The sequence below is a fragment of the Urtica dioica genome, chromosome 4, assembly GCF_054948205.1.
Source record: "Urtica dioica subsp. dioica isolate 48M chromosome 4, U.dioica_male_clone48M_v1_H2, whole genome shotgun sequence".
NCBI lineage: Eukaryota > Viridiplantae > Streptophyta > Magnoliopsida > Rosales > Urticaceae > Urtica > Urtica dioica.
The window spans coordinates 19,730,130-19,751,148 of record NC_142759.1 but is presented as its reverse complement, the minus strand read 5'-3'; the positions used below and the strand labels follow the sequence as shown (position 1 = coordinate 19,751,148).

At 36.7% G+C, this 21,019-nt stretch overlaps 3 protein-coding genes across 6 annotated transcripts; 2 read left to right on the top strand and 1 right to left on the bottom strand.

Moving 5' to 3' along the window:
• Positions 1-3,004, bottom strand: LOC149401067 (putative inactive receptor kinase At5g58300). The gene is made up of 4 exons (XM_089610592.1): positions 2,965-3,004; positions 2,503-2,766; positions 1,532-1,589; positions 1-109 (listed from the first exon to the last, which is right to left on the bottom strand). The coding sequence occupies exons 1-4, from the start codon at positions 3,002-3,004 to the stop codon at positions 1-3; spliced, it is 471 nt and encodes a 156-aa protein (XP_089466718.1).
• A 2,637-nt stretch (positions 3,005-5,641) lies between these two features.
• LOC149401066 (uncharacterized) lies at positions 5,642-11,084 on the top strand. 2 transcript variants are annotated; one of them, XM_089610872.1, is made up of 10 exons: positions 5,642-5,711; positions 6,100-6,195; positions 6,356-6,481; positions 6,769-8,569; positions 8,662-8,957; positions 9,216-9,322; positions 9,431-9,578; positions 10,051-10,203; positions 10,342-10,485; positions 10,850-11,084. In XM_089610872.1, exons 1-9 carry the CDS (start codon positions 5,673-5,675, stop codon positions 10,402-10,404), a joined length of 2,829 nt encoding a protein of 942 aa, XP_089466998.1. In that variant the 5' UTR covers positions 5,642-5,672; the 3' UTR covers positions 10,405-10,485; positions 10,850-11,084. The 2 variants fall into 2 exon arrangements, with proteins under 2 accessions (XP_089466998.1, XP_089466997.1); XM_089610871.1 differs by having other exon boundaries at positions 6,338-6,481.
• Positions 11,085-13,548: 2,464 nt separating this feature from the next.
• LOC149401065 (putative 3,4-dihydroxy-2-butanone kinase) lies at positions 13,549-19,579 on the top strand. 3 transcript variants are annotated; one of them, XM_089612386.1, is made up of 21 exons: positions 13,549-13,762; positions 14,619-14,692; positions 14,793-14,856; positions 14,939-15,051; positions 15,133-15,180; positions 15,405-15,476; positions 15,643-15,732; positions 15,820-15,907; positions 15,953-15,993; positions 16,220-16,303; positions 16,455-16,510; positions 16,613-16,743; positions 17,260-17,352; positions 17,449-17,513; positions 17,625-17,768; positions 17,882-17,922; positions 18,145-18,228; positions 18,328-18,404; positions 18,488-18,600; positions 18,697-18,792; positions 19,172-19,579. In XM_089612386.1, exons 1-21 carry the CDS (start codon positions 13,723-13,725, stop codon positions 19,298-19,300), a joined length of 1,743 nt encoding a protein of 580 aa, XP_089468512.1. In that variant the 5' UTR covers positions 13,549-13,722; the 3' UTR covers positions 19,301-19,579. The 3 variants fall into 3 exon arrangements, with proteins under 3 accessions (XP_089468512.1, XP_089468511.1, XP_089468513.1); XM_089612385.1 differs by having other exon boundaries at positions 15,820-15,993; XM_089612387.1 differs by lacking the exon at positions 15,643-15,732 and having other exon boundaries at positions 15,820-15,993.
• Positions 19,580-21,019: the final 1,440 nt, after the last annotated feature.

Genomic DNA, 21,019 nt, shown 5'->3' with positions numbered 1-21,019 from the left:
CTACAAGCGATTAATACACTCATCAGTTAATCGAGCTTTAACTTCGATAACTTCAAATTCCGGCTTTGCTGCCTTCAACTCTGCCGGTTCCCCGCTCGTCTGTCTAAATCTGTAATCAAGTCGCGGAATCCGATAACGAGTTAATTTCATAATTCCAAACTCATATAAATTCCCGAAATTTAAATCCCGATATCTCAACCCAAAACCCGAACTCAAACCAAATTGAATCCACACTAACCAAAGACAATCTCAACAAACCGGAAATCATAGCGAAACTCAAGCGAGCCCGGATACATACTCCATTCAATTCATCACCCAGCAATTACCAATCCAGACTCAACAACAACAGAATCCAAAACAGCAAGCCAAAACTTTTACACGGCCAAGAGTAACAAAGTACACTAAATTCGTCTAGGAAATAAGAAGAAAGAAAGAAAGAAAGAAGAGAGAGAGAGAGAGAGAGAGAGAGAGAGAGAGAGAGAGGTGGCCGAAAATGAGAGGATGAGAGGAAAAAAAACGCCACGTGGCAGCTTCTCCTCGTGCCACCCAAGGGACAAGTGGCCCACCATGTGATGGACACGTCAATCACCAAATGAACCTTTTTAATTTTTTCTTTCAATCCCGTCCCTCCTTTTGTTGCACATAAGCCCTTTTGTTTCACATAAGCCCTTCGGAATTTATTTTTACTTTTGAGATTTTTAAATCTCCGAGTATGTACCGAATAATTTTATTCGGAAAATAATATTGAGTTTACTCAAATATCCTTATTCTGAAATTTCGTCACCCCTTAAATATTATCTCTTTTTTTCAAGATATTTAAAATTTAAGGACGTCTCATATGCAACAAGAATTTATTTTAAAATAAAACTCGTCTATTTTATTCAAATTCACAAATCGAGCATTACAAAAGTTTATACATTACACGTTTCCATCGTCTTTAGCCGGTCGTTTCGTTTCCTATAAAGAGCAAAATCAAATAAATTTCGGCGACAAACACCAACTTTCGGACGAAACGAAGCATCATTAGAGATTTTTGGATCTGGTGTTGAACATGAGTATAATCGGCGATTTTCGGCGAATTTCTTCCTAGGTTGACGACTTTCGGACGCGCTCAGTTAGATTTTCACAAATTTTTGTCGATGACTGAAAAAAATTGACGACTTTCGGGTTAAGCGAATTTTTCGAAATCCAAATTTGGAAAACAGACACTGTGGTGATACAGTTTCATATGAGCAGGATGAAGTCATGAAGATGACGGCTGATACACTTAAAAAAAAGCAAAAAAGTGATGGTTATTAATAGCAGTAGACCTAGCGGGCCAAATAAACAACAAAAGCCCAATAAGCCCAATAATAATAATACATATATAGTGAAATGTTAATAGCAAATTAAAAATAAATGAAAAACATAAGCGCCGATTAACATATTTTAAATTATGAAGGGTTTTATACCTTATATGTATTATTACTATTAAAATTATTATTTGAAGTTTATATTGAGCTATTAAAATTTTAAACATAAAACAAATTACTTGAGGAATAAGATGAACGAATACTCGATTATGATGATCGTCATAGTTCCTAATTGTTCTAAAAAAGATTAAATGACGAGAAATATCAAATAATATAAGAATAAATGTATTTTACAAATATGTATATATATTCGTTTATTTCGTCACATTATTTCCGTTCGATTTTCCGTCAGCACATCGGTTTTCCATCGAAAACGACATTTGAAAACGCCATTTCATTTTCCATTTTCCACATTTTTTTCGTTTGGTTTTCCGTCGGCACGACGGTTTTCCGTAGATCAAGAGGCTCGAAACGGCAACAAAAACAACGTTTTGAACCTTGGTATAAGAATAAATGTATTTTACAAATATATATATATATATATATATATATATATATTCGTTTATTTTGTCATATTATTTCCGTTCGGTTTTCCGTCAGCACATCGGTTTTCCATCGAAAACGGCATTTGAAAACGCCATTTTATTTACCATTTTCTACATTTTTTTCGTTCGGTTTGCCGTCGGCACGACGGTTTTCCGTAAATCAAGAGGCTCGAAACGGCAACAAAAACAACGTTTTGAACCTTGGTATAAGAATAAATGTATTTTACAAATATATATATATATATATATATATATATATATATTCGTTTATTTTGTCATATTATTTCCGTTCGGTTTTCCGTCAGCACATCGGTTTTCCATCGAAAACGGCATTTGAAAACGCCATTTTATCTACCATTTTCTACATTTTTTTCGTTCGGTTTGCCGTCGGCACGACGGTTTTCCGTAAATCAAGAGGCTCGAAACGGCAACAAAAAAGACATTTTGAACCTTGGTATATATGGGAAAATAACACATATATACTATGTGTTTTAGTGAAATGTCGAGTTTAACCTTTGGTTTTCAAAAATGTCGAGTTCATACCTTCTGTTTAACTAAAATGACGAAATTATATCATCTGTTTAACTAAAATGACGCAATTATACCCTGAAATGGATAGCAGTAGCCGAGGGAGTGGTGGTGGCGGTGCGGCACCGGAGGAGGAAGAATAGGGGCTGTGAGTGGGGAGAGGCCGAAGTCGGAGACCGAGGCGTGGTGGTCGGCGGAGAGGAGGACGTTTGCGGACTTGATGTTGCCGTGGATGATTGAAGCCGACGACGAGTGGATGTGTGCGATCCCTCGGGCTGCGTCGAGGGAGATCTTCACTCTCGATTCCCAGTCCACCTGGGCTCTGTCTGAACCCTTGAATCCTGTTTATCCCTCGGTGACAAACAAACAATGTCTATGTCATGATGTGTTTCTTATGTTCTACCATTGAAATTGCAAGAGACTTTTGTAAATCAAGGCTAATAGTTGTGCACTATAAAACTACAATACAGACCTGAGCGAGACGCGGTCGAGATAGGGGGACGCTGGCGAGCTCAGAGGGCTTGCCTTCTTTCTCGTACCTGTGGAAGCAGCGGAGTCAGAAGGGAAGGGATAACTCATGTTTGCATTTTGATAACTCATGTTTCAATTATTTATAATGTGTCAAATGTAAACAGTTTCAAAAATGTAAACAACTTCATCAGATGTTGCATCTTTACTAAAACGAAATAATAAAAATATCAAAAAATTAAAATTAACAAACAATGAATAAAAAATAAAAATAAAAATGGTAAAATAGTCTGAAATGTTAGTGAAGCTGGTACTTTAGAATTTTAAATATTTGCCTGTATTTAAAAAAAAAATATTCAAAACCAGTAATGATATCATTTTTCCTTGGAATATCTACACCAAGAGCTTCTTCATTTTAGCCAAAGACTGCGAAATGGCCATATAAAATAAAAGTAATAAAGAGAGTAATGAAAGTATAAGAATCCAGAAAACAGAAATTAAGACGTCTTAACCGCTAAGAGTCACAGCTAAGAGAGGAGAAAGAAGAAAAATGCCAAACGAGTATCTGAAAATAGAACAAAAGACCCAACGTTACTTGGGTGGATTGAGAGAGAGTGAGAGAGAGAGAGAGATACAGACCGGAGCCGGAAACGATGGCGGCGGCGGAGGAGCTGGAGAGGACGCGGCAGAAGCCGGCGGCGGCGGAGATGAGGCCTTAGCCTTGGCTTGAGCGACCTCTTCTTGGGTCTCGGCGAGGAGCCGATGGGGGCGCGACGGGGGCGGTGTGGCCGATGGGTCTCGCGGACGATGGGGCTTTGGTCGTAGGTTGTCAGGGTGGAGGATTCGGTTGTCAATGGCTTGACATTACTCGGAGTGAGCAAAGAGGCTAGGGTACGCGTCCGTGGAAAACGTGGAGAACGTGAGTGTTTGGAGATTGGAGAAGAAGTTATTATACTCAGAGAATTAGGGGTTTTTTATTCTTGGGAAAATAACACATTTATACCCTGTGTTTTAGTGAAATGTTGAGTTTAACCATCGGTTTTCAAAAATGTCGAGTTCATACCCTCTGTTTAACTAAAATGACGAAATTATACCCTCTGTTTAACTAAAATGACGAAATTATACCCTGAAATGAATAACAGCGTCACAAATATCCCTTTCATTGATATTAACTCTTATATAAGAAGAACCAAATCAAATCTAAATCAGTGCACTAACTTCCAAATTCTCAATTTTGAAATAAAACTAGCCTTAAATTGAAATTAAATAATAAAACTCATACCTCCTAAGAAATGACTTCATTCCGTGTTCGAATTGTAACTCTAAATCATGGATACTCTGTTCGAATATGCGATTTTTATGACTATCAACTATCGATGTTTACCCCTTTGCCTCTTTCTGTGTTCTTCACGATTAAGAGAATGTTGTTTATTTTTTAGTTTTTAAATAAATTACATATATGGCGCGAATGAATAAAGATAATTGGTGTTTATATATAAATATTATAGTCAACGTCAATGAAAAGTCAATAAAAAGAATATTCGTGACACTGCTGTCTATTTCAGGGTATAATTTCGTCATTTTAGTTAAACAGATGGTATAATTTTGTCATTTTAGTTAAACAGAGGGTATGAACTCGACATTTTTGAAAACCGAGGGTTAAACTCGACATTTCACTAAAACACATGGTATAAATACGTTATTTTCCCTTTATTCTATATATGCTTAGAAAATAGAAATAAACTGCCATATTTTTTACAGCGTTTTTCCATAAACGCTGTGAAATAAAAACAAATAAATTAAATTCTGAAACTTACACATGTCAAGATATAATTGTACATTAATTTTTGACAGCGTTTGTATATAAACGCTGTCAAAACTTTTTTTTTCAAACCACTTCTTCTCCACGTAATTCGATGGAATAAAATGAAAGCGCTTATATATAAGCGCTGTCTTATGTTTTCTACAGCGTTTCTCTTCACAGACCACGTGTCTTCTTACGATTAGTCAATAAAAAAATGATGTTTTGACGGCGTTTTTTTTCCAAGCGCCGTGAAAACATGTGCTGTGAAAAACATGATTTCTAGTAGTGACTCTTATGTAAGAAAAACCGAATCAAATTGAAACCAGAACCCTAACTTTCAAATTCCAAATTTTGAAATAAAATTAGCCTTAAATTGAAATTAAATAATAAAATTCATATCTCCCAATAAATTATTTCATTCCGTGTTCGAATTGCAACTCTAAATCCTTGATTATATGTTCGAATTTGTGATTTTGATGACTACAACTGTCGATTTTTACCCATTTGCATCCTTTTGTGTTTTCACGACTAAGAGAGTGTTGTTTATTTTTAAGTTTTTAGATAAATTACATATATGACGTGAATGAATAAAGATAATTGGTGTTTATATATAAATATAATAGTCAACGTCAATGAAAATTCAATAAAAAGAAGATTCGTAGTGCTGTGGTCTATTTCAGGGTATAATTGCGTCATTTTAGTTAAACAAAGAGTATAATTTCGTCATTTTAGTTAAACAGATTGTATGAACTCGACATTTTTTAAAATAAAATGTTACACTCGATATTTCACTAAAACATAGATTATATTCGTGTCATTTTCCCCATAAATGTATAAGACTATTTGCGCCAAAAAAAAAAAAAAAGGACTATTTTCTAATAGAGCACGTGACATCTATTTTACTCCAATATTTATTTTTGGCGCTAAAAGTCATCGCTCTCGATTTCGTTCGTGCTCACTCTCTCACTCTCTATCATGGAAACCCTAGGATTCCATCGTCCTCAGTTCTCGGAGGTAGGTTTACGTTATCTCCTTCTCTTTCGAGTTTTATCTCGTACGTACATTCGTTATGAAATAATTTGTATCATAGCTATTTGTTTTGCCTTTATTTTCAATATTGTGGGTGTCAAAATCTGGCTGTTGAAAGCCCGTTTTCGAGAATTTTTTTATTTTTTATTTTCTGTGTATCTCGGGAACTTCTTGTACTTCTTGGATTGACTTTGGATTTCAGAAAAAAAAAAGTAAGTTATACGAAATGAATTGTTAGTTCTTTTAATAAACTTTTGAAGGAGTTTATTTTTTTTCCCTTGTTTTGTATATACTGAGTACAGATGATTCTTTTTAGTTATTTGTGCTTAAAAAGATTGGTGTTGATTTCGTGATGATAATATGGTTATGGTAGGATTTGGCCTGGCTTCCTGGCTGGGTTCAACATCATGTAAATCAAGTTGATCTCTGCAAGGATGAATATTTGGGTTCTTTGAAGCTCACACCCAAGGTTGGAATTCATCTTGCTTGCATTTTTTTTAAGAATTTCACAAGTTACTGTGATGGCCGTCTTGAGATTTATGTATATTTGAGTCAAAATTTTAGGTAAGAAGTCTTTTTGTTTCCATGTTTTGCCCATTTTTATCGATTAGGTTCCAATGCTGTTTCAGAGCAACATCTTTACGGGAAACGATGTGATTATGTCGTTGAAGGAAGATGGTGGACATAACAGCCATCGTCTATTCTTATCAGGGGAAGACAATTCGGCAAGTAGCTTCACATCGTCTTCAAGGAATGTAAGATTTTATTGTTTCGTGCTTTAGAGTTGAAGTAGAAACAAAATATCTATTGCAAAAAAGGTTTTTCACTTCTGCCTGTTCTTTCAAATTACCAACTGCTTATTCTATAACCCGGGTTTGATAGAGTTGAGTGAGTTTATGATTGGAGATAGATGGTAAAAGAGTTTCCCCTAGTCAAATTATTTTTCAATGTATATCATGTTGTTACCTATTTTCTTAGAGTATTTTCTTATTTTCCTTGTGGAGGTCAGAGTAAGCTATAGCTGTGTCATTTTCATGCATAGGTGCTTCAACTTAGTCTTCATCTCTCATCAAATGGAGTCTCACAGTGCACCCCGTCTTCCCTTGGGGCTTCAGAAGCATCTCGAACTTTCTCTGAACCTGATCGAGTTCTGCCAATACGCAATTTTGAAAGTTATGTTACTGAAAACGAGAATACTTTACATGACGCGAGTCTTGACTCTGTTGGTGAAAAGATTATTCCTCAAATTTTCAGTCCAAAACATTGCCGAAATGATCCCGCCAATAGCGAGAAATCAACAAGGCATAGCGGAGGAAAATTCAGTCACGGGCATCTCAAAGACGCCGAGATAAAAGACGCTGTTGAACTGTCGATTTCAGCATCTGAAGCGTTGGTGATACATGAGATAGTGACTAGTAGTCCGGATTCTGAAGAACCGGCTTCAACAGATGCGCTTGAAGTTTCGCTTCGGATGAGGAAAGCTCGGTCACAATGGCTAGAGGTTGCCTTTGATTTCTCTATGGGAATCGACGAGACCGATTCTCTCTCCGACTTGAATGATTTTGCAATGACAGATGCCTTTGAGGATGTTGGGCTGGTCTACAGTTCTGATGAACAGTATCACTGTGACTCCTCTGTGTCTCATGTCAAAGAAACTCCAATCCAGGAAGTTCATTGTGATGGTATTTCGACGCAGAAAAAGTTCGAAACTATTTTGAATTCAGATGGAAAACTAAGGATGGATTTTCCACTAGAATCTCTTAACGACGAGGATAGAAAGAAACCTTTTGATAATTCAAAGATAATCTTGCAACAGGTAGAAAAAACCAATCCAAAGATGATCTCGAAGGCTTTTACACGCGAGACGAGCTTTCTATCAGAATCAGCAGACATTGCCCCAGATGAGAACTCCGTAGTTCAGATACGTGAAATATATTCCCTTGCAGAGTCACAGTCAAGTGTAGGCGGTGTTCAAGTATTGCCTGATAAATCAAGTGACGAGGTTTTGTTCTCTCAAGGTGTGGTTAAATCTTCTAGCTCGTATTTGCTCGATCCTCTATGCTCTGCTGTCCCGTGCAGTCTTCCCATAGAGGAAACTGGCACTGCTGAAGCTCAGAAGCACGACGATCTTGTAACGGATTTGGGAAGTAACATAAGGACAGAAATTGAAAGCGAGATGGTAAATTCATTTAAGATCTCTAGCCTAAGTTTCGAAATTGATTGCGGAGAGCAAGTTAGGCATGTAGTTGACAACAGTTTGGAAGGCTCGATTAAAGAAAATATGCCCACACTCAAGACATATAGCACATTTTTCCCAAGTAGTGTTACCACATCTGATAAGGGAATTCTTTGTTGTAATCAGTCATTTCAGTCGCAATATGGACAATTTGTGCACAATCACTGCGATGGAGCTTCCCGTGACTTGAGATGTACATCAAAATGTCTACCTGGAATTGAAAATGAGGTATTAGATCTGGATGAAGAATTGAAGAAGAAAAATGAAAGCTATGATGTAACTTGTAGGGACGGCAGTGACCTGGCAGTTCCTTCACCAAAGGAACGAACAAAGCCTTGTATCTTAAATTTTGGAGTGAGACATCGCCTACGGGCTTCTAAACCTTCTAGAGTTAGTTTTTCCGGTCTGGGACATCCCGAACAAACATCAGGGATTGATGATGTTATCAGCCTTCAACAAAGTGAAAAGCCTCAAAGTCTACGATCAATCTTCAAGAGTCCCCACCATAGAAGCTTCGGAGCGAAAAAGAGAGTCCGTTTTTCCGAACCAGAGTGCCAAATTCAGCAAAATAAAAATGTCCTGGAGCTAAAATCCTCTGGAAGAATGTGTAAGAATCAGTATATCATATTCTGCAACTAATTCCATCCAGTCAAACAAAATTGAGCTAATATTGTTCGTTTGCCTGTTGTTTGTGTGCAGGTTCGACTAAGGCGACTAGTAAAAAGCTCAAGTACTGCGACAAATCATCTGATAATCGAACTTGTGAAGAAAGTTTTAACAGATGTCGCTCTAATGCTGATAAAAGGCACATGTTACAAGGCATGCAATTCCTGCTAACTGGACTTTCTAGGCAGAGCGGAAAAGACATAATAAGAATAATACAGAAACATGGCGGTATTATTCTCCCAGATATTCCTTCTCCTTTGTCTTCGATGGGAAGCAGAAACATGAGATCGAATTGGTTCCAGCTTCCCATTATTTTATCCACAAGAAAGGTACACCCTCACAGTACAGTAGTGTTTTACTTTCATGATTGAAAGAATATTTTATTATATATTTACAGAGCCACCCGTTTGAATTTATGAGGATGATAAGCTGAATTAATAACAGTCTGGTTGACAACATGCTGAACTATTTTTTTGTTCTTAGAATTCACACACTGAATTGGGAATACGAGAAAGATTTTCATGAGATTCCGCTTTAGGCTTCCTTTGCCCACCATAATAACAAATGCATCTTTGCTTTTTCCTCAGCAACGAACTGCTAAGTTCCTGTATGGGTGTGCTGTAAATACCTCTGTACTACATGTTGAATGGCTTACAGATTCGATTAAAGCAGGTTCTATTTTGCCTTATGACCGGTAAGTTGTATTTCTTGTTCCAGTTTCCTTTATTAACATGGATGGAGTAAGAAATCTACTACATTCATATCCATACCATGCACTGATTTCCCTTCTAACATTTTGCAGATACTTAATCCTACCATGGCAAGCTGAACACAGTAGTAACATAATTAATCGAGTGCATGGGATTAATGGCAATGGCATCTTTGAAAAAGTAGGAGTCATGCTCTACGGAAAGAACAGTTTCTGCACCAAACTGGAAAAGACAGTCAAGGTATGTATCATTTCAACTATGTATCTAAATCACGATTCACTGGAACTCTGATAAGTCAGACTCGATGTTTCATTGTGTTTTATTACCTTCTCAGCTAATTATTCACTTTAAATATTTGGTTCAATTGTTTAGATATCGGCCTAGCTAGCGTTGCAGGGTGATAAGAACCTTTGAATTCCATTGATAAACGGTAGAAAATTACAAGATAAACCCTGGAATTCAAAAGACCCGGAACTCCCATCCCACCCCCCCCCCCCCCCCCTCCCCCCCCCCCCCAAAAGGCTAAGCCTAACCCAAAACTGACCCCCTCTAAATGATTTAATCCGGTTTGTCTCTATGGACCAGCAACTCATAATATTACTATCTTTACCCATAAGACCAAGAATTAACTAATTAACAATACCCTCAAATTATAGCTCAGCGCTGCAATTTGAATTTGTGATTGCCTAAAAATATCTTCTGTATTTTGCAGCACGGAGGGGGACAAGTACTGAAAACTGTGAGGCGGTTAGTCCAACGACTCGACAAGGAAAAGATCTCTGTGGGAGTTATTGTTACAGAGGATGATAATATGGCATCAAGACACCTGAGGCAATGTGCCACCGAGTGGAACATACCGGTGATGGTCAGTCTCGATCGAATTCCTTGCCTAACATGTGTATTTACGTAATCTTGAATAGGGTTCTTCTTTAACTTCTTCAAGTTAAGATTTCGCTCTGCGCTGCGACTTATATACAAACTGGACTGTCCGTTGTTTTTGCAGTCGTCTAGTTGGATAATACGGAGTCTACACTCGGGAAAACTACTTCCTCTCACAGAGAAATAAAAAAAATTCATCCCGGTCTATATTCAAGATTACAAGAGGTTCCATTTTAGAGAGAACCGAGCATAGAGCGGTGATTAGAAGGTATATAGCTAACACACCTGATGGTTTTTTGTTACTTTTTCTTTTAATCTTTATCGTTTTATTACGTGCATCGGCGTTTCAGTGAACTCATTTAGTATATCATTCAGCAGAGAGATTGTCATATTTTTATCGGTGTTCCTGGGGTGGCGTTTTGTGCTCTGATATATTGTGAATCTCGATATGAAATTAGTTAGGCTGTTGGTATTTTGTAGTAATGATAAGAGGCTTGAAAAAGACTAGTCTTCTAGTTTCAAACGTTGAACTGATGGTAAAAGTGAAAGGATTTTACATGAAGACAAAAAAAAAGAGGTTTACATTTAGTTGAACTTGTACTTGATCAATAGTTTCTAATTTTCTTTTTCAGGCTGTCATTGGAATTTTGGTGTTTCCGATCATTCAATCTCTCTGAATGAAGTTGAATGTTCATCCCTTGTCTTAATCATTGTTAAAAAAGTGTGTGGTGATTACCTTGAAAGATTGTAACGTAAATGTGTTTATGTTAGAATAGCTTCGCAAGAATGTAATTTTTGTGTAAATATTGATCAGTGTAAGTGTTAATCTTCGTTTACGATTTAATTTAATCGATGGTAGTTACAGTCTGCTGATGTACAAGGGCAAGTGTATTATTAAAATTTAAAAGGTATCATAAGTCTGCAACCATTTTACGGCAAAGTAAAGTGAAAACGACAATGTAATTTTTGAACGACACTACATGAATTGAAATATATATTCACATTTTGGTATAAAAAAAAGAGATTTGTAAACAATTAGCCTTCTTATAGAGGTGGTTTTTAAATTATAGCCCAACTATCTATTTATTTAGGCAAATAGCCCATATTTTTCATTCTTCCAAAATTACCCTTCATTTAAACTGTTTTAACTGACTCCCTTCCTCATTTCGTTCCTTCGATCAATTTCACGGTGATTTTTTCTTCCAGAGCACGGCACGAGAAGAGAATAGGCGATTTGCATCTCACGGCAACGATTTCTAGATTCTTCCTTGGATTTGCGTTTCCTATTTCTTCTACAGGTTTGAATTAGCTTTTTTTAATTGATTCCATGATTATACAACTAGGATCATCGATTTGGCTTTGTTGGAATATATTTTTAGGATCATCGATTTGTAGATTTTCATATATTTTTCTTATATTGTTCAGAATCGGATTCGTTGGAATATATATTCTGCGTGTCTATATTTGAATCATGGAATTGGCCAAATCTGAGACAGGTATGTTGGTTTTTTCAAATGGTAAATATTATTTATTATCGAACGGCGATTTGTAAATAATATTTACTTATCATTTTTATGAATAATCTAACCCAAAATCGTTTGGAGATGACGTCTAGGGTTCAGTTAATTCTGTGTGTCTATATTTGAATCATGGAATTGGCCAAATCTGAGACAGGTATGTTAGTTTTTTCAAATGGTAAATATTATTTACTATCGAACGGCGATTTGTAAATATTATTTACTATCGAACGGCGATTTGTAAATAATATTTACTTATCATTTTTATGAATAATCTAACCCAAAATCGTTCGGAGATGACGTCTAGGAGTTCCCCGACCTGTTCTCCGTCTGCGAGGTCCGCGGCGGCGATGCGGAGGCTGGCGGCGGCGTCGGAGCTGCAGAGGCGCATGGGGGAGTCCGGTCGGGTGGAGTTCCCGGAGAGTTTGATGCTTGGGCCGGCGAAGAAGGAGGTGGTGGAGTGGGTCGGGGCCCGGCGGAGAGGAGGCTCGGGGAGGCGATCCTCCCGGGGAAAGGCTCGGTCGAGGCCGTGGTGCGGTGGTCCACGACGAGGCTGATCGAGACCTAGATCGCTGGCATCGAGGCTCCGATCCCCGTCGTCGTGGTCGTAATGGATTAACGCGATCCTCCCCTATTCTGCTTCCACAACCCTGGCTCCGATCTTCAGCTCCTCCGTCACATTCCGAGCGTTCAGCGGCTGCTCCGCCGCGATCGGCCACGCCAGAATCGGCACCGTATCTCGCTTTGGCGGCGGTGGTGGTGAAGCTTGCGTAAAATCGTTACTTGTTTGGTGAGATTGATTGGACGAGAAATTCAATGGAGCGAATTCAAAGGAGGTTTGAGTTTGCTCTATGACTACAGGCTTCGTTGGATTGTTTGGTGAGAGGATTGCAATTTTGGCGGTGTATTATTGGAACGAAGGGTAGTATTGGAATATTATAATGTTTGGTTGTGAATTGGGCTAGTTACTTAAATTTTGTGATAATTGAGCTAGAATTTTAAAAGTGGTAGTCAATTTGAGCTAGATACCTAGTCGGCCCTAAAAAAAATGAAGAAAATATTAATAAAATGTCTATTTTTTCAAGCACCTCCGTCCGAAATGAAGAGTCGTGTCCGATTCACGGTGATAATAAAAATTATCAACATAACCTACTGTAGTCATTTGTTACCTATTGGTAAAAAAAGATTCTCTCTGTGAAAATCAATAAACAACATTCACAAACATTTATACTTTCAAATTATCCGCAAGTTGCCTGTGGAATTTACTCCTCTGATGCGGTATACCCATCGCATTTTTTTCTTCTCAATGTGCTCATCAATGTTTATAATGTTTACTAACTCCAATTGTAACAACTTTAAGTATTTGTCACAGCACCACTCTTGCTCTGGCACTCGAGATTCTCCTATTATTATTTTGGGAAATAAATATGAATAATATCTTATTTAATGCTTTTTACCAAAACTTGAAATATTGTTGTTTTCAATATTAATACTTTTTTATGTCAAATTTATTATAAAATCCATAAATGATTTACTAGTCCATATACAATAATCATTGGCACTACAATGACAAAACCTTAATCCTTGTTTTTTGAGACAAAACTTTGATCGTTTAAAAATACTAAATTGTTTCAATTTCTATTCCTTATTCGCGAAGCTCTACTTTTGAACCATAAATTTAGCGTATCAAGAGCGCTAACTCACAGCTATTTTAAATAAAATAATAAAAATAGATAGCGAAAGGAATTAATTAAGAAAGATATCCAAACCCAATAATTTGGTATTTAACTAATTAATTAGTTCCTTTTGGTTGCTCAGACAAGCAAAAGCAACACACGAACAAACAGCGAAGAGAGAGTCAAACGAAGCTCTCTCTCTCTCTCTTCCATAACACACAACCTTATATATATGGTTTCACATTCTTTCTCAAGCATTGTTGCGTTTTCTTATTCATGCAAAAGTCTCTGATCGGATTTTGATAAATCGCCATGGCCTTCCAGGGAAAGAAACTAATCAACGATCCCAATGGTATTACTATTACAACTTCTGTTTTAAATTTTATTTTGCTTTTTTATTGTTTAAGTTTGTTTGGATTCTATAACCATTCCCGTGAAGTACCTTCGTCCTCCAAGAAAGAAATCAAAACCATGTATCTACATGCATTTCGTCAAAAAAAACTTTTATGTTCTTGATTTCGGATGATTTACTTATTTAAATTTCGTTGTCGTATTTCGTTCCTGAAAAAAGAAAAGGAACATGAAATAGTTCTAGGAATACTATTTGGTATTATTTCATTATTTTTTGGTTTCGCCTGGGTATATTGATTTGGTACTCTGTATTAATTTTTGTTGTAATCACGGTGCTTAAGGTTAAATTATAAAAACTTACTCCAGGCTAATTTGTCTCTGTTAGGCTAAGAAAATTTGCAGTGGAGTGCCAAATTTTTCTGTTGTTGCATAGATTATGTGTCTCTCTGAAGTGCATATCAAAGTTTATCCCAAATTTGAAGCATGTATTACCCTCGACTCTGACAAAATACTCATATACGTCTTTTTTTCTTTATTGTGATTTGGTAGTATTTAATTAATTTTTATCATAATCGTGAAATGTAAGGCAAAATTAGTATAACTTCTTTTGGATCAAAGTTGTTGATGGTGAGGCTGATATGTCTCTTCTTAGCTAAGAAAATCTGTAATGTAGTGCCAAAATTACTCTGCAGATATATAGATTATGAGTCTCTGAAATGCATATAGAAGCTTATGCCAAATTTGAAGCATATACCATCCTCAGCTGTGAAAAATACCCATATAACTCTTTTATACAGAAAATATAGAGCATTAGCATTGAAATTTGCTAATAGAAGTGTTTGTTGCCGTGTTTGCAGATGTGGTAACGGAGTTCATTGAGGGTCTCGTTGAAACGTACCCAGGCTTGCAATACTTGGATGGTTTTCCTGAGGTTTTTTTTTTTTTTTTTTTTTTTGGCCTCTGTGTGTGTGTGTATATATATTTATTTATATATCGAACAAGTTATTTAATAATGTCTTTTCTACCTACAGGTGAAAGTTGTTTTACGCGCTGATGTTTCACCGGTGACGTATGACAAAGTTGCAGTGATTTCAGGTTCAAAAATCCCATGAGTTTTGTTTCTGCCTTGATTTCCGTCTAAGTTTCTTGATCTTTCATACATGTTGAACAAATTCAGGAGGTGGAAGTGGGCATGAGCCGGCACATGCCGGGTATGTGGGCGAAGGGATGCTAACAGCGGCAATCTGTGGCGATGTTTTTGCTTCTCCGACCGTCGATGCAATTCTAGCTGTATAATTTAATCTCTTTAGATTCGTTTGATCCTGATTGTAGTTCAAAATTGGAGAATAATATCATGTGTTTGAACATCAGGGTATTCGAGCTGTAACTGGGCCAAAGGGGTGTCTTCTGATTGTCAAGGTATAATTCCTTTATGTTAGACATATAGTCACTTTGAGTCTCCACAGATTCCTTTTTTTTTTTGTTAAAAATCTGTAGCATGTGATTCCAACTTTCAGCCATTCTTGACTATAAGAGGGGAAATTTCCATTAATATTTCGTGTTTGATGAATGTGTCGGTGCTGGAACACTTGGATTTTGAGTGGCTAATGCTCAATTTCTTGTTTTGTAATCTGGGTTGTTAGAACTATACTGGCGACCGCTTAAATTTTGGTCTGGCTGCTGAACAAGCAAAATCTGAAGGTTATAACATAGAGGTACATTTTCATTCGGTTTTATTTATGATGTTTTTTTATATCACTTACAATTGTTGTTCTGACCAAACTATCACCAAAGTTTAGTTTAGTTTAGTTTTCTTTTATTTATATGTATATATATATATGTATACACACATATATAAGCCAATGTATATCGCACTTGTAGATTGTGATTGTTGGAGATGACTGTGCTCTTCCCCCGCCTCGGGGGATAGCTGGTCGTCGAGGTCTGGCGGGGACCGTACTTGTTCATAAGGTTCTCTCTCTCTCATTGACAAGCTTAGTATAATTTATATTTGCCAAACCTGCTTGAAATGTTTTATTTATTTATTTTTATTATTAGGTTGCCGGAGCTGCTGCTGCTAGTGGCCTTTGTCTTGGTGATGTTGCTTCAGCAGCAAAGCGGGCGTCGGAAATGGTTGGAACAATGGGTGTTGCATTGTCTGTCTGCACGCTTCCGGGTCAGGTCACATCAGATCGTTTAGGCCCTGACAAAATGGAGCTCGGTCTCGGCATTGTAAGCTTCCCCATCTTCGTCTTATATACATCACTCCATTTCATTTACATTAGCCAAATCACATAAAATATTGTTAATGAAGAGTCATGACAACTCTTTACTTAAAAACAACATACTGGGTGTAACACTTGAAAGCGATAATATGTATGATTGCTATAGCTTCTATATTTCTGCAATTCTTTCATTTTCCTTTGAAAAGTCACATTAAAGGTGTACATTTCTACAGCATGGAGAGCCTGGTGCTGAGGTGGCTGACCTTCAACCCGTGGATGTGATAGTTTCTCATGTTTTAAAGCAGATACTATCCACGGTATGCTGAAATGTTTTACGAATGAGAACTTATCCCTGTAAATGAATTTTTTTAAAAATAGGGTACAGTCCAGGTAGTTTTTATTTTAACATTTTAAGTTTCCCACTTAAGTCTTTGTGTTCATGTGCATCTGCAAATGTGATGTTTGCAGGAAACGAACTATGTTCCAATCACAAGGGGCAGCAGAGTGGTGCTTATGATCAATGGGTTAGTTTACCAGTTTTTATTATTTTTTATTTGTTGAATCGTGAACATGAAAGACGCATATACACTTAAGGTAAGTGTTGAAATAAATTAAATAAATTGCAGGTTAGGTTCCACTCCTCTGATGGAGCTGATGATTGCGTCTGGAAAAGCGGTGCCTAAGCTGCAATTGGAGCATGGTCTGGCTGTTGATAGAGTGTATACAGGATCATTTATGACCTCTCTTGATATGGCAGGTGAGTCCTTGCCTGAGCTTGATGGCGTTTGTTGGTTGAGTAGAATGAATGAAGATGAGTTATTATAGTTATATTTTTGTCTGGTGTTTACCCATCTCTTTTGTTTCATCCTTTGGGATGTGTCTGGAACCTGGAAAATAGGAGAGCAGATAAACTGGAATCCCTCCTATCTTCCTTGTGTTGTTTTGGATTGATGGATAATATTAGGCAAAGGAAAATGGGAGGGAAAATAGGAGGAAAATGCATAACTAAAGATGGTATTCCATTTTCCTAGGAAATTCGGGTGGAAAATGAAATCCATCAATTTTTTTTTACATGTGGGGCCCACGTTTGTGTCTTTCTCACTACCCATCTTCGTTTTCCCTCATAATTTTCCATGACTTAGAATTCTGAATTTTCCCTCCCATTCTCCGTTATATTTTCCTTTTCCTTCAAATTTTCCACTTTCCTCATATTTTCCGGGTTCCTAACAAACTTTAGATATGTTACGCTTATAACTCCGTGTTGTGTGTGTAGGTTTTTCGATTTCCATCATGAAAGCAGACGAGGCAATTTTGCAACTGTTGGATGCTCCAACTAAGGCTCCAGCTTGGGCCGTTGGAGTAGATGGTAGCTCGTCTTTCATTGATGTAGCTTATTCCAATACAGTCCCTGTTATAAAAAGTAAAAATTCCGTTTTTCCGTCTTCAATAAACATCTTTTCAGGTAGTCACCCGCATGCCAAGATTCCCATTCCATTGCTTCCATCTCGATCAACGAAGAGTGTTGAGGTATGTTTGCGACAATATGGGTGTAACTTTCCCAAGAAAATGGATTATTGTATGTGGGTTTTTTTTTCCCTGGATGTGCTTTAGCGACAATATTTCTATATTGGTTCTCAGTCACTAGGGCGGCCACTGCAACTGAGTCAAGAAGGTCAGATTCTCGAGGCTGCTATTGAAGCAGCTGCAAATGCTGTTATGGATCTCAGAGATAGTTTGAATGAATGGGATAGTAAAGTAGGTGACGGTGACTGTGGGTCCACTGTAAGTCCTCTCTCTCTCTCTCTCTCTCTCTCTCTCTCTCTCTCTCTCTCTCTCTCTCTCTCTCTCTTATGGTTTGCAATTCGGAGCAATACTGTCTTACTCTGCTTTTACAGATGCATAAAGGTGCATCTGCTATATTAGAGGACATGAGAAAGTGAGTCTTTTCTAAATCTATTAGTTAACTTATATATGACTCTATACGTTTGTGGGTTGCTTCATGAAGAAGAGTATCTTAACGATTGAAGATCGTTTCTTATTTTATATGTTATGATAATTAGCTGTAAATGAAACTCTCCGACTAACGTTCAAATGGATCCCGAAAATAAATATGGCGGATATAATCAATTTTTTTCCTTCTTATTATTTCATTTTGCAGTTACCCTCTGAATGATGCTGCCGAAACAGTGAACGAAATCGGATTGTCTATTGCGAGAGTGATGGGCGGGACAAGCGGGATCATGTACAACTTCTACTTTCTGCTCATCATATTTTGATTGAATAATATTTGTCTTTTGCTTACAGAACTGAGAGTTTCATCGATTTGTCTCGAAACAAACAGATACTCGATATTTTGCAAGACAGCGTACACCCAATTGAAAGCTAAACCTCAGTCGGAGTTATTCACAGCAAGAGCATGTGAGCTAACCTTGCAGTGAATAATAACATATAGTATAAAGAAAGTCTTAAGACTAAGTATGATCATCGTTGTATGGTTTCAGGGTCCGAAGCACTAGAAGCTGCCATATGTGCGGTCAGTAAGTATGGAGGGGCAAGTGCTGGCTATCGCACTTTGCTAGATGCCCTTATTCCCGCATCGGCTCTTCTCCAAGAGGTGCTCCCTCGCTTTATTTTCAATATTCTTCTTCTTCCGGTGCTCGTTGCTCTGTGAAATCGGTGCTCACAGTATTTGTGCGTGTTTGAATAACAGAGGTTAAATGCTGGCGATGACGCGGTTACTGCTTTTTGTCTCTCGTCTGAAGCGGCATTGGACGGGGCTGAATCCACCAAGAACATGCAGGCTCAGGTCTCTCTCTCTCTCTCTCTCTCTCTCTCTCTCTCTATATATATATATATATATATGTGGTCCTATCTGAGAAACTCGTTAAATTGAAGAGAAATATTTGAACAGAACACTTGAACAGAATATTTGAATTCCCATTAATAATAAATAAAAAATAAAAAAACATAATATTCAAATGAGTATAATTTTTTATTAGGTGTTTAGAAGTTTAAGGGAATGAATTTTAATGCTATTAGCATTTAATGACTCTTAATGTTAGATTTTAATCCACAGGGGAGTAGCATTAGGAACCAAACACTAATTGAACTGATTATTATTCCAAAGCAATGTCCAATGCAAGATAATTGATCGATTAATTTTTAATTTTTTTGTATTTTTTAAGGCGGGTCGGTCGAGTTATGTTTCAGGGGAGATATTAAGTTCGGTTCCAGACCCGGGAGCAATGGCGGCAGCATCGTGGTTCCGAGCTGCGGCTTTGGCTGTTGCTGACAAATGCCAACCTTCCTCCTAATCACTGCACATATTCTTCGGTTTTTGTGGAATTTCTGCTCCTTTTTTGTGTCGCAGAGATTACCGGCCGACTAATTCTCGTGTTTTTGTTATAAATATGCTGTTCCGCTTATGCGTTTTTGTGCATAATGCTGCGAGAGAGCCAGTTTGTGTCAATTTCAGACGAGCAGAGATTAAGAACACAACTACTATTTTACTTGACCGGACTTGGGAATAATTTCAGGATCAAATGACTAAAAACTCCAATACTTAGTTGACCACTCTGGTCAACCTTATGACATATCATTTTGTTCTGTTGATAAATTGAAGAACGCATAGCATGACACGTTTGTTTACTAGTTAAGTTTTTAGCCCTTCGATTATTAGAGTACCAAACTACTTGAAAGACGCCAATTCAAGGTATTATTTAAAAAAAAAAAAAAAAAAAAAAAAAACCTACCAATTGTTTATTTGAATTTACAAGAGAGAGTTGGAAATGAATACCGAGTATGTTGGTGGTAAAAGATAAAAGTGTGAAATTTTGTTTTATAAGAGACATTTTTAGGATTTTTATTTTGTTTTACTAACCCCAGATATATAACACGTGCTACGCAAGTGATTAATAAGGATTTAGTTAGAAAATATAATTTAAAATTAATTAAAAATTAACAAATTTTAAATACTTAGTCTCATATTCATAAATAAATAAATAAAGTAAATGTTTCTCATAGTTTTTCAATAAACACAAACAATCACAAAATACTACGATAAAATATGGATGAAAAATGGTAAATAGCAGAGAAAATACATGAGTTCTTTAAATAAAATAAAAAATAGTTTAATCAAAGCCTAATTTTTTTTGTTAGAGGTGGATGTTGGAGAGGAGTGATCATGATCTTTGTTTTCCAATTCTTGATCGATAAAATTAAGCTCAGTGAGTTTGTAAACTTGACTAACGGTGAATTGGTGTTGCATTCCTCTTGAATTTAGAATTTTCATGTCTTGAATATGGAATGCTTTTGTGATAGCTTCTTTGGCCTTGAATAGTAGCTTTTCAAAGAAGATTTTTGTGAACTCTGATGTTGCAAATGTGAATAACGATTAATTTTGTAAATTATTACAAAATGTTTAGATAAGCAAAACATATTTTTATATATTGTTTTACTTGCTCCGAAATGTTGGATATTTGTGAACCATCCGTCAAAATGAACTGAATGCGTAACCTATAAAGTATTTTGTCACATGGGAAAAATATTGTCATGTGGAAAAATATTTTGTCACGCGAAAAATTTAAAAAGCAAATATTGGCAAGACTAATCTTTGAGTGGATAATCCTCAGTTGGATTTTCCACTGATTCCTAATTAGCAAATGGTTACGCACGTGATAAATTTAGATATTAATTGGCAAAGATATTAATTTGGTATGTCAATGTAATTATCTAATTTTAAGTAATACAACTCCGCCAAGGTCCCGAATACAATCTCACCCTTTTATTTGTGCAGAACCCAAAACACTGAGAGAAAAAAAAAAGTAATATACATTTTTTTTTTATAAATTATGAGAATATTTAATAGCATCCAAGCTTGCAGTGACGGAGCCAGTATAGGCCCAGTAGGGGCTTAAGCCCCCCCTCAAAAAAAAAATTTGCACTTTTTGCCCATTTTAAAAAAAAATTACATTTTTTTCCCTTGAAAATTTATACTTTTTGCCCAATTTTATAAATTTTTTACAATCAAGCCC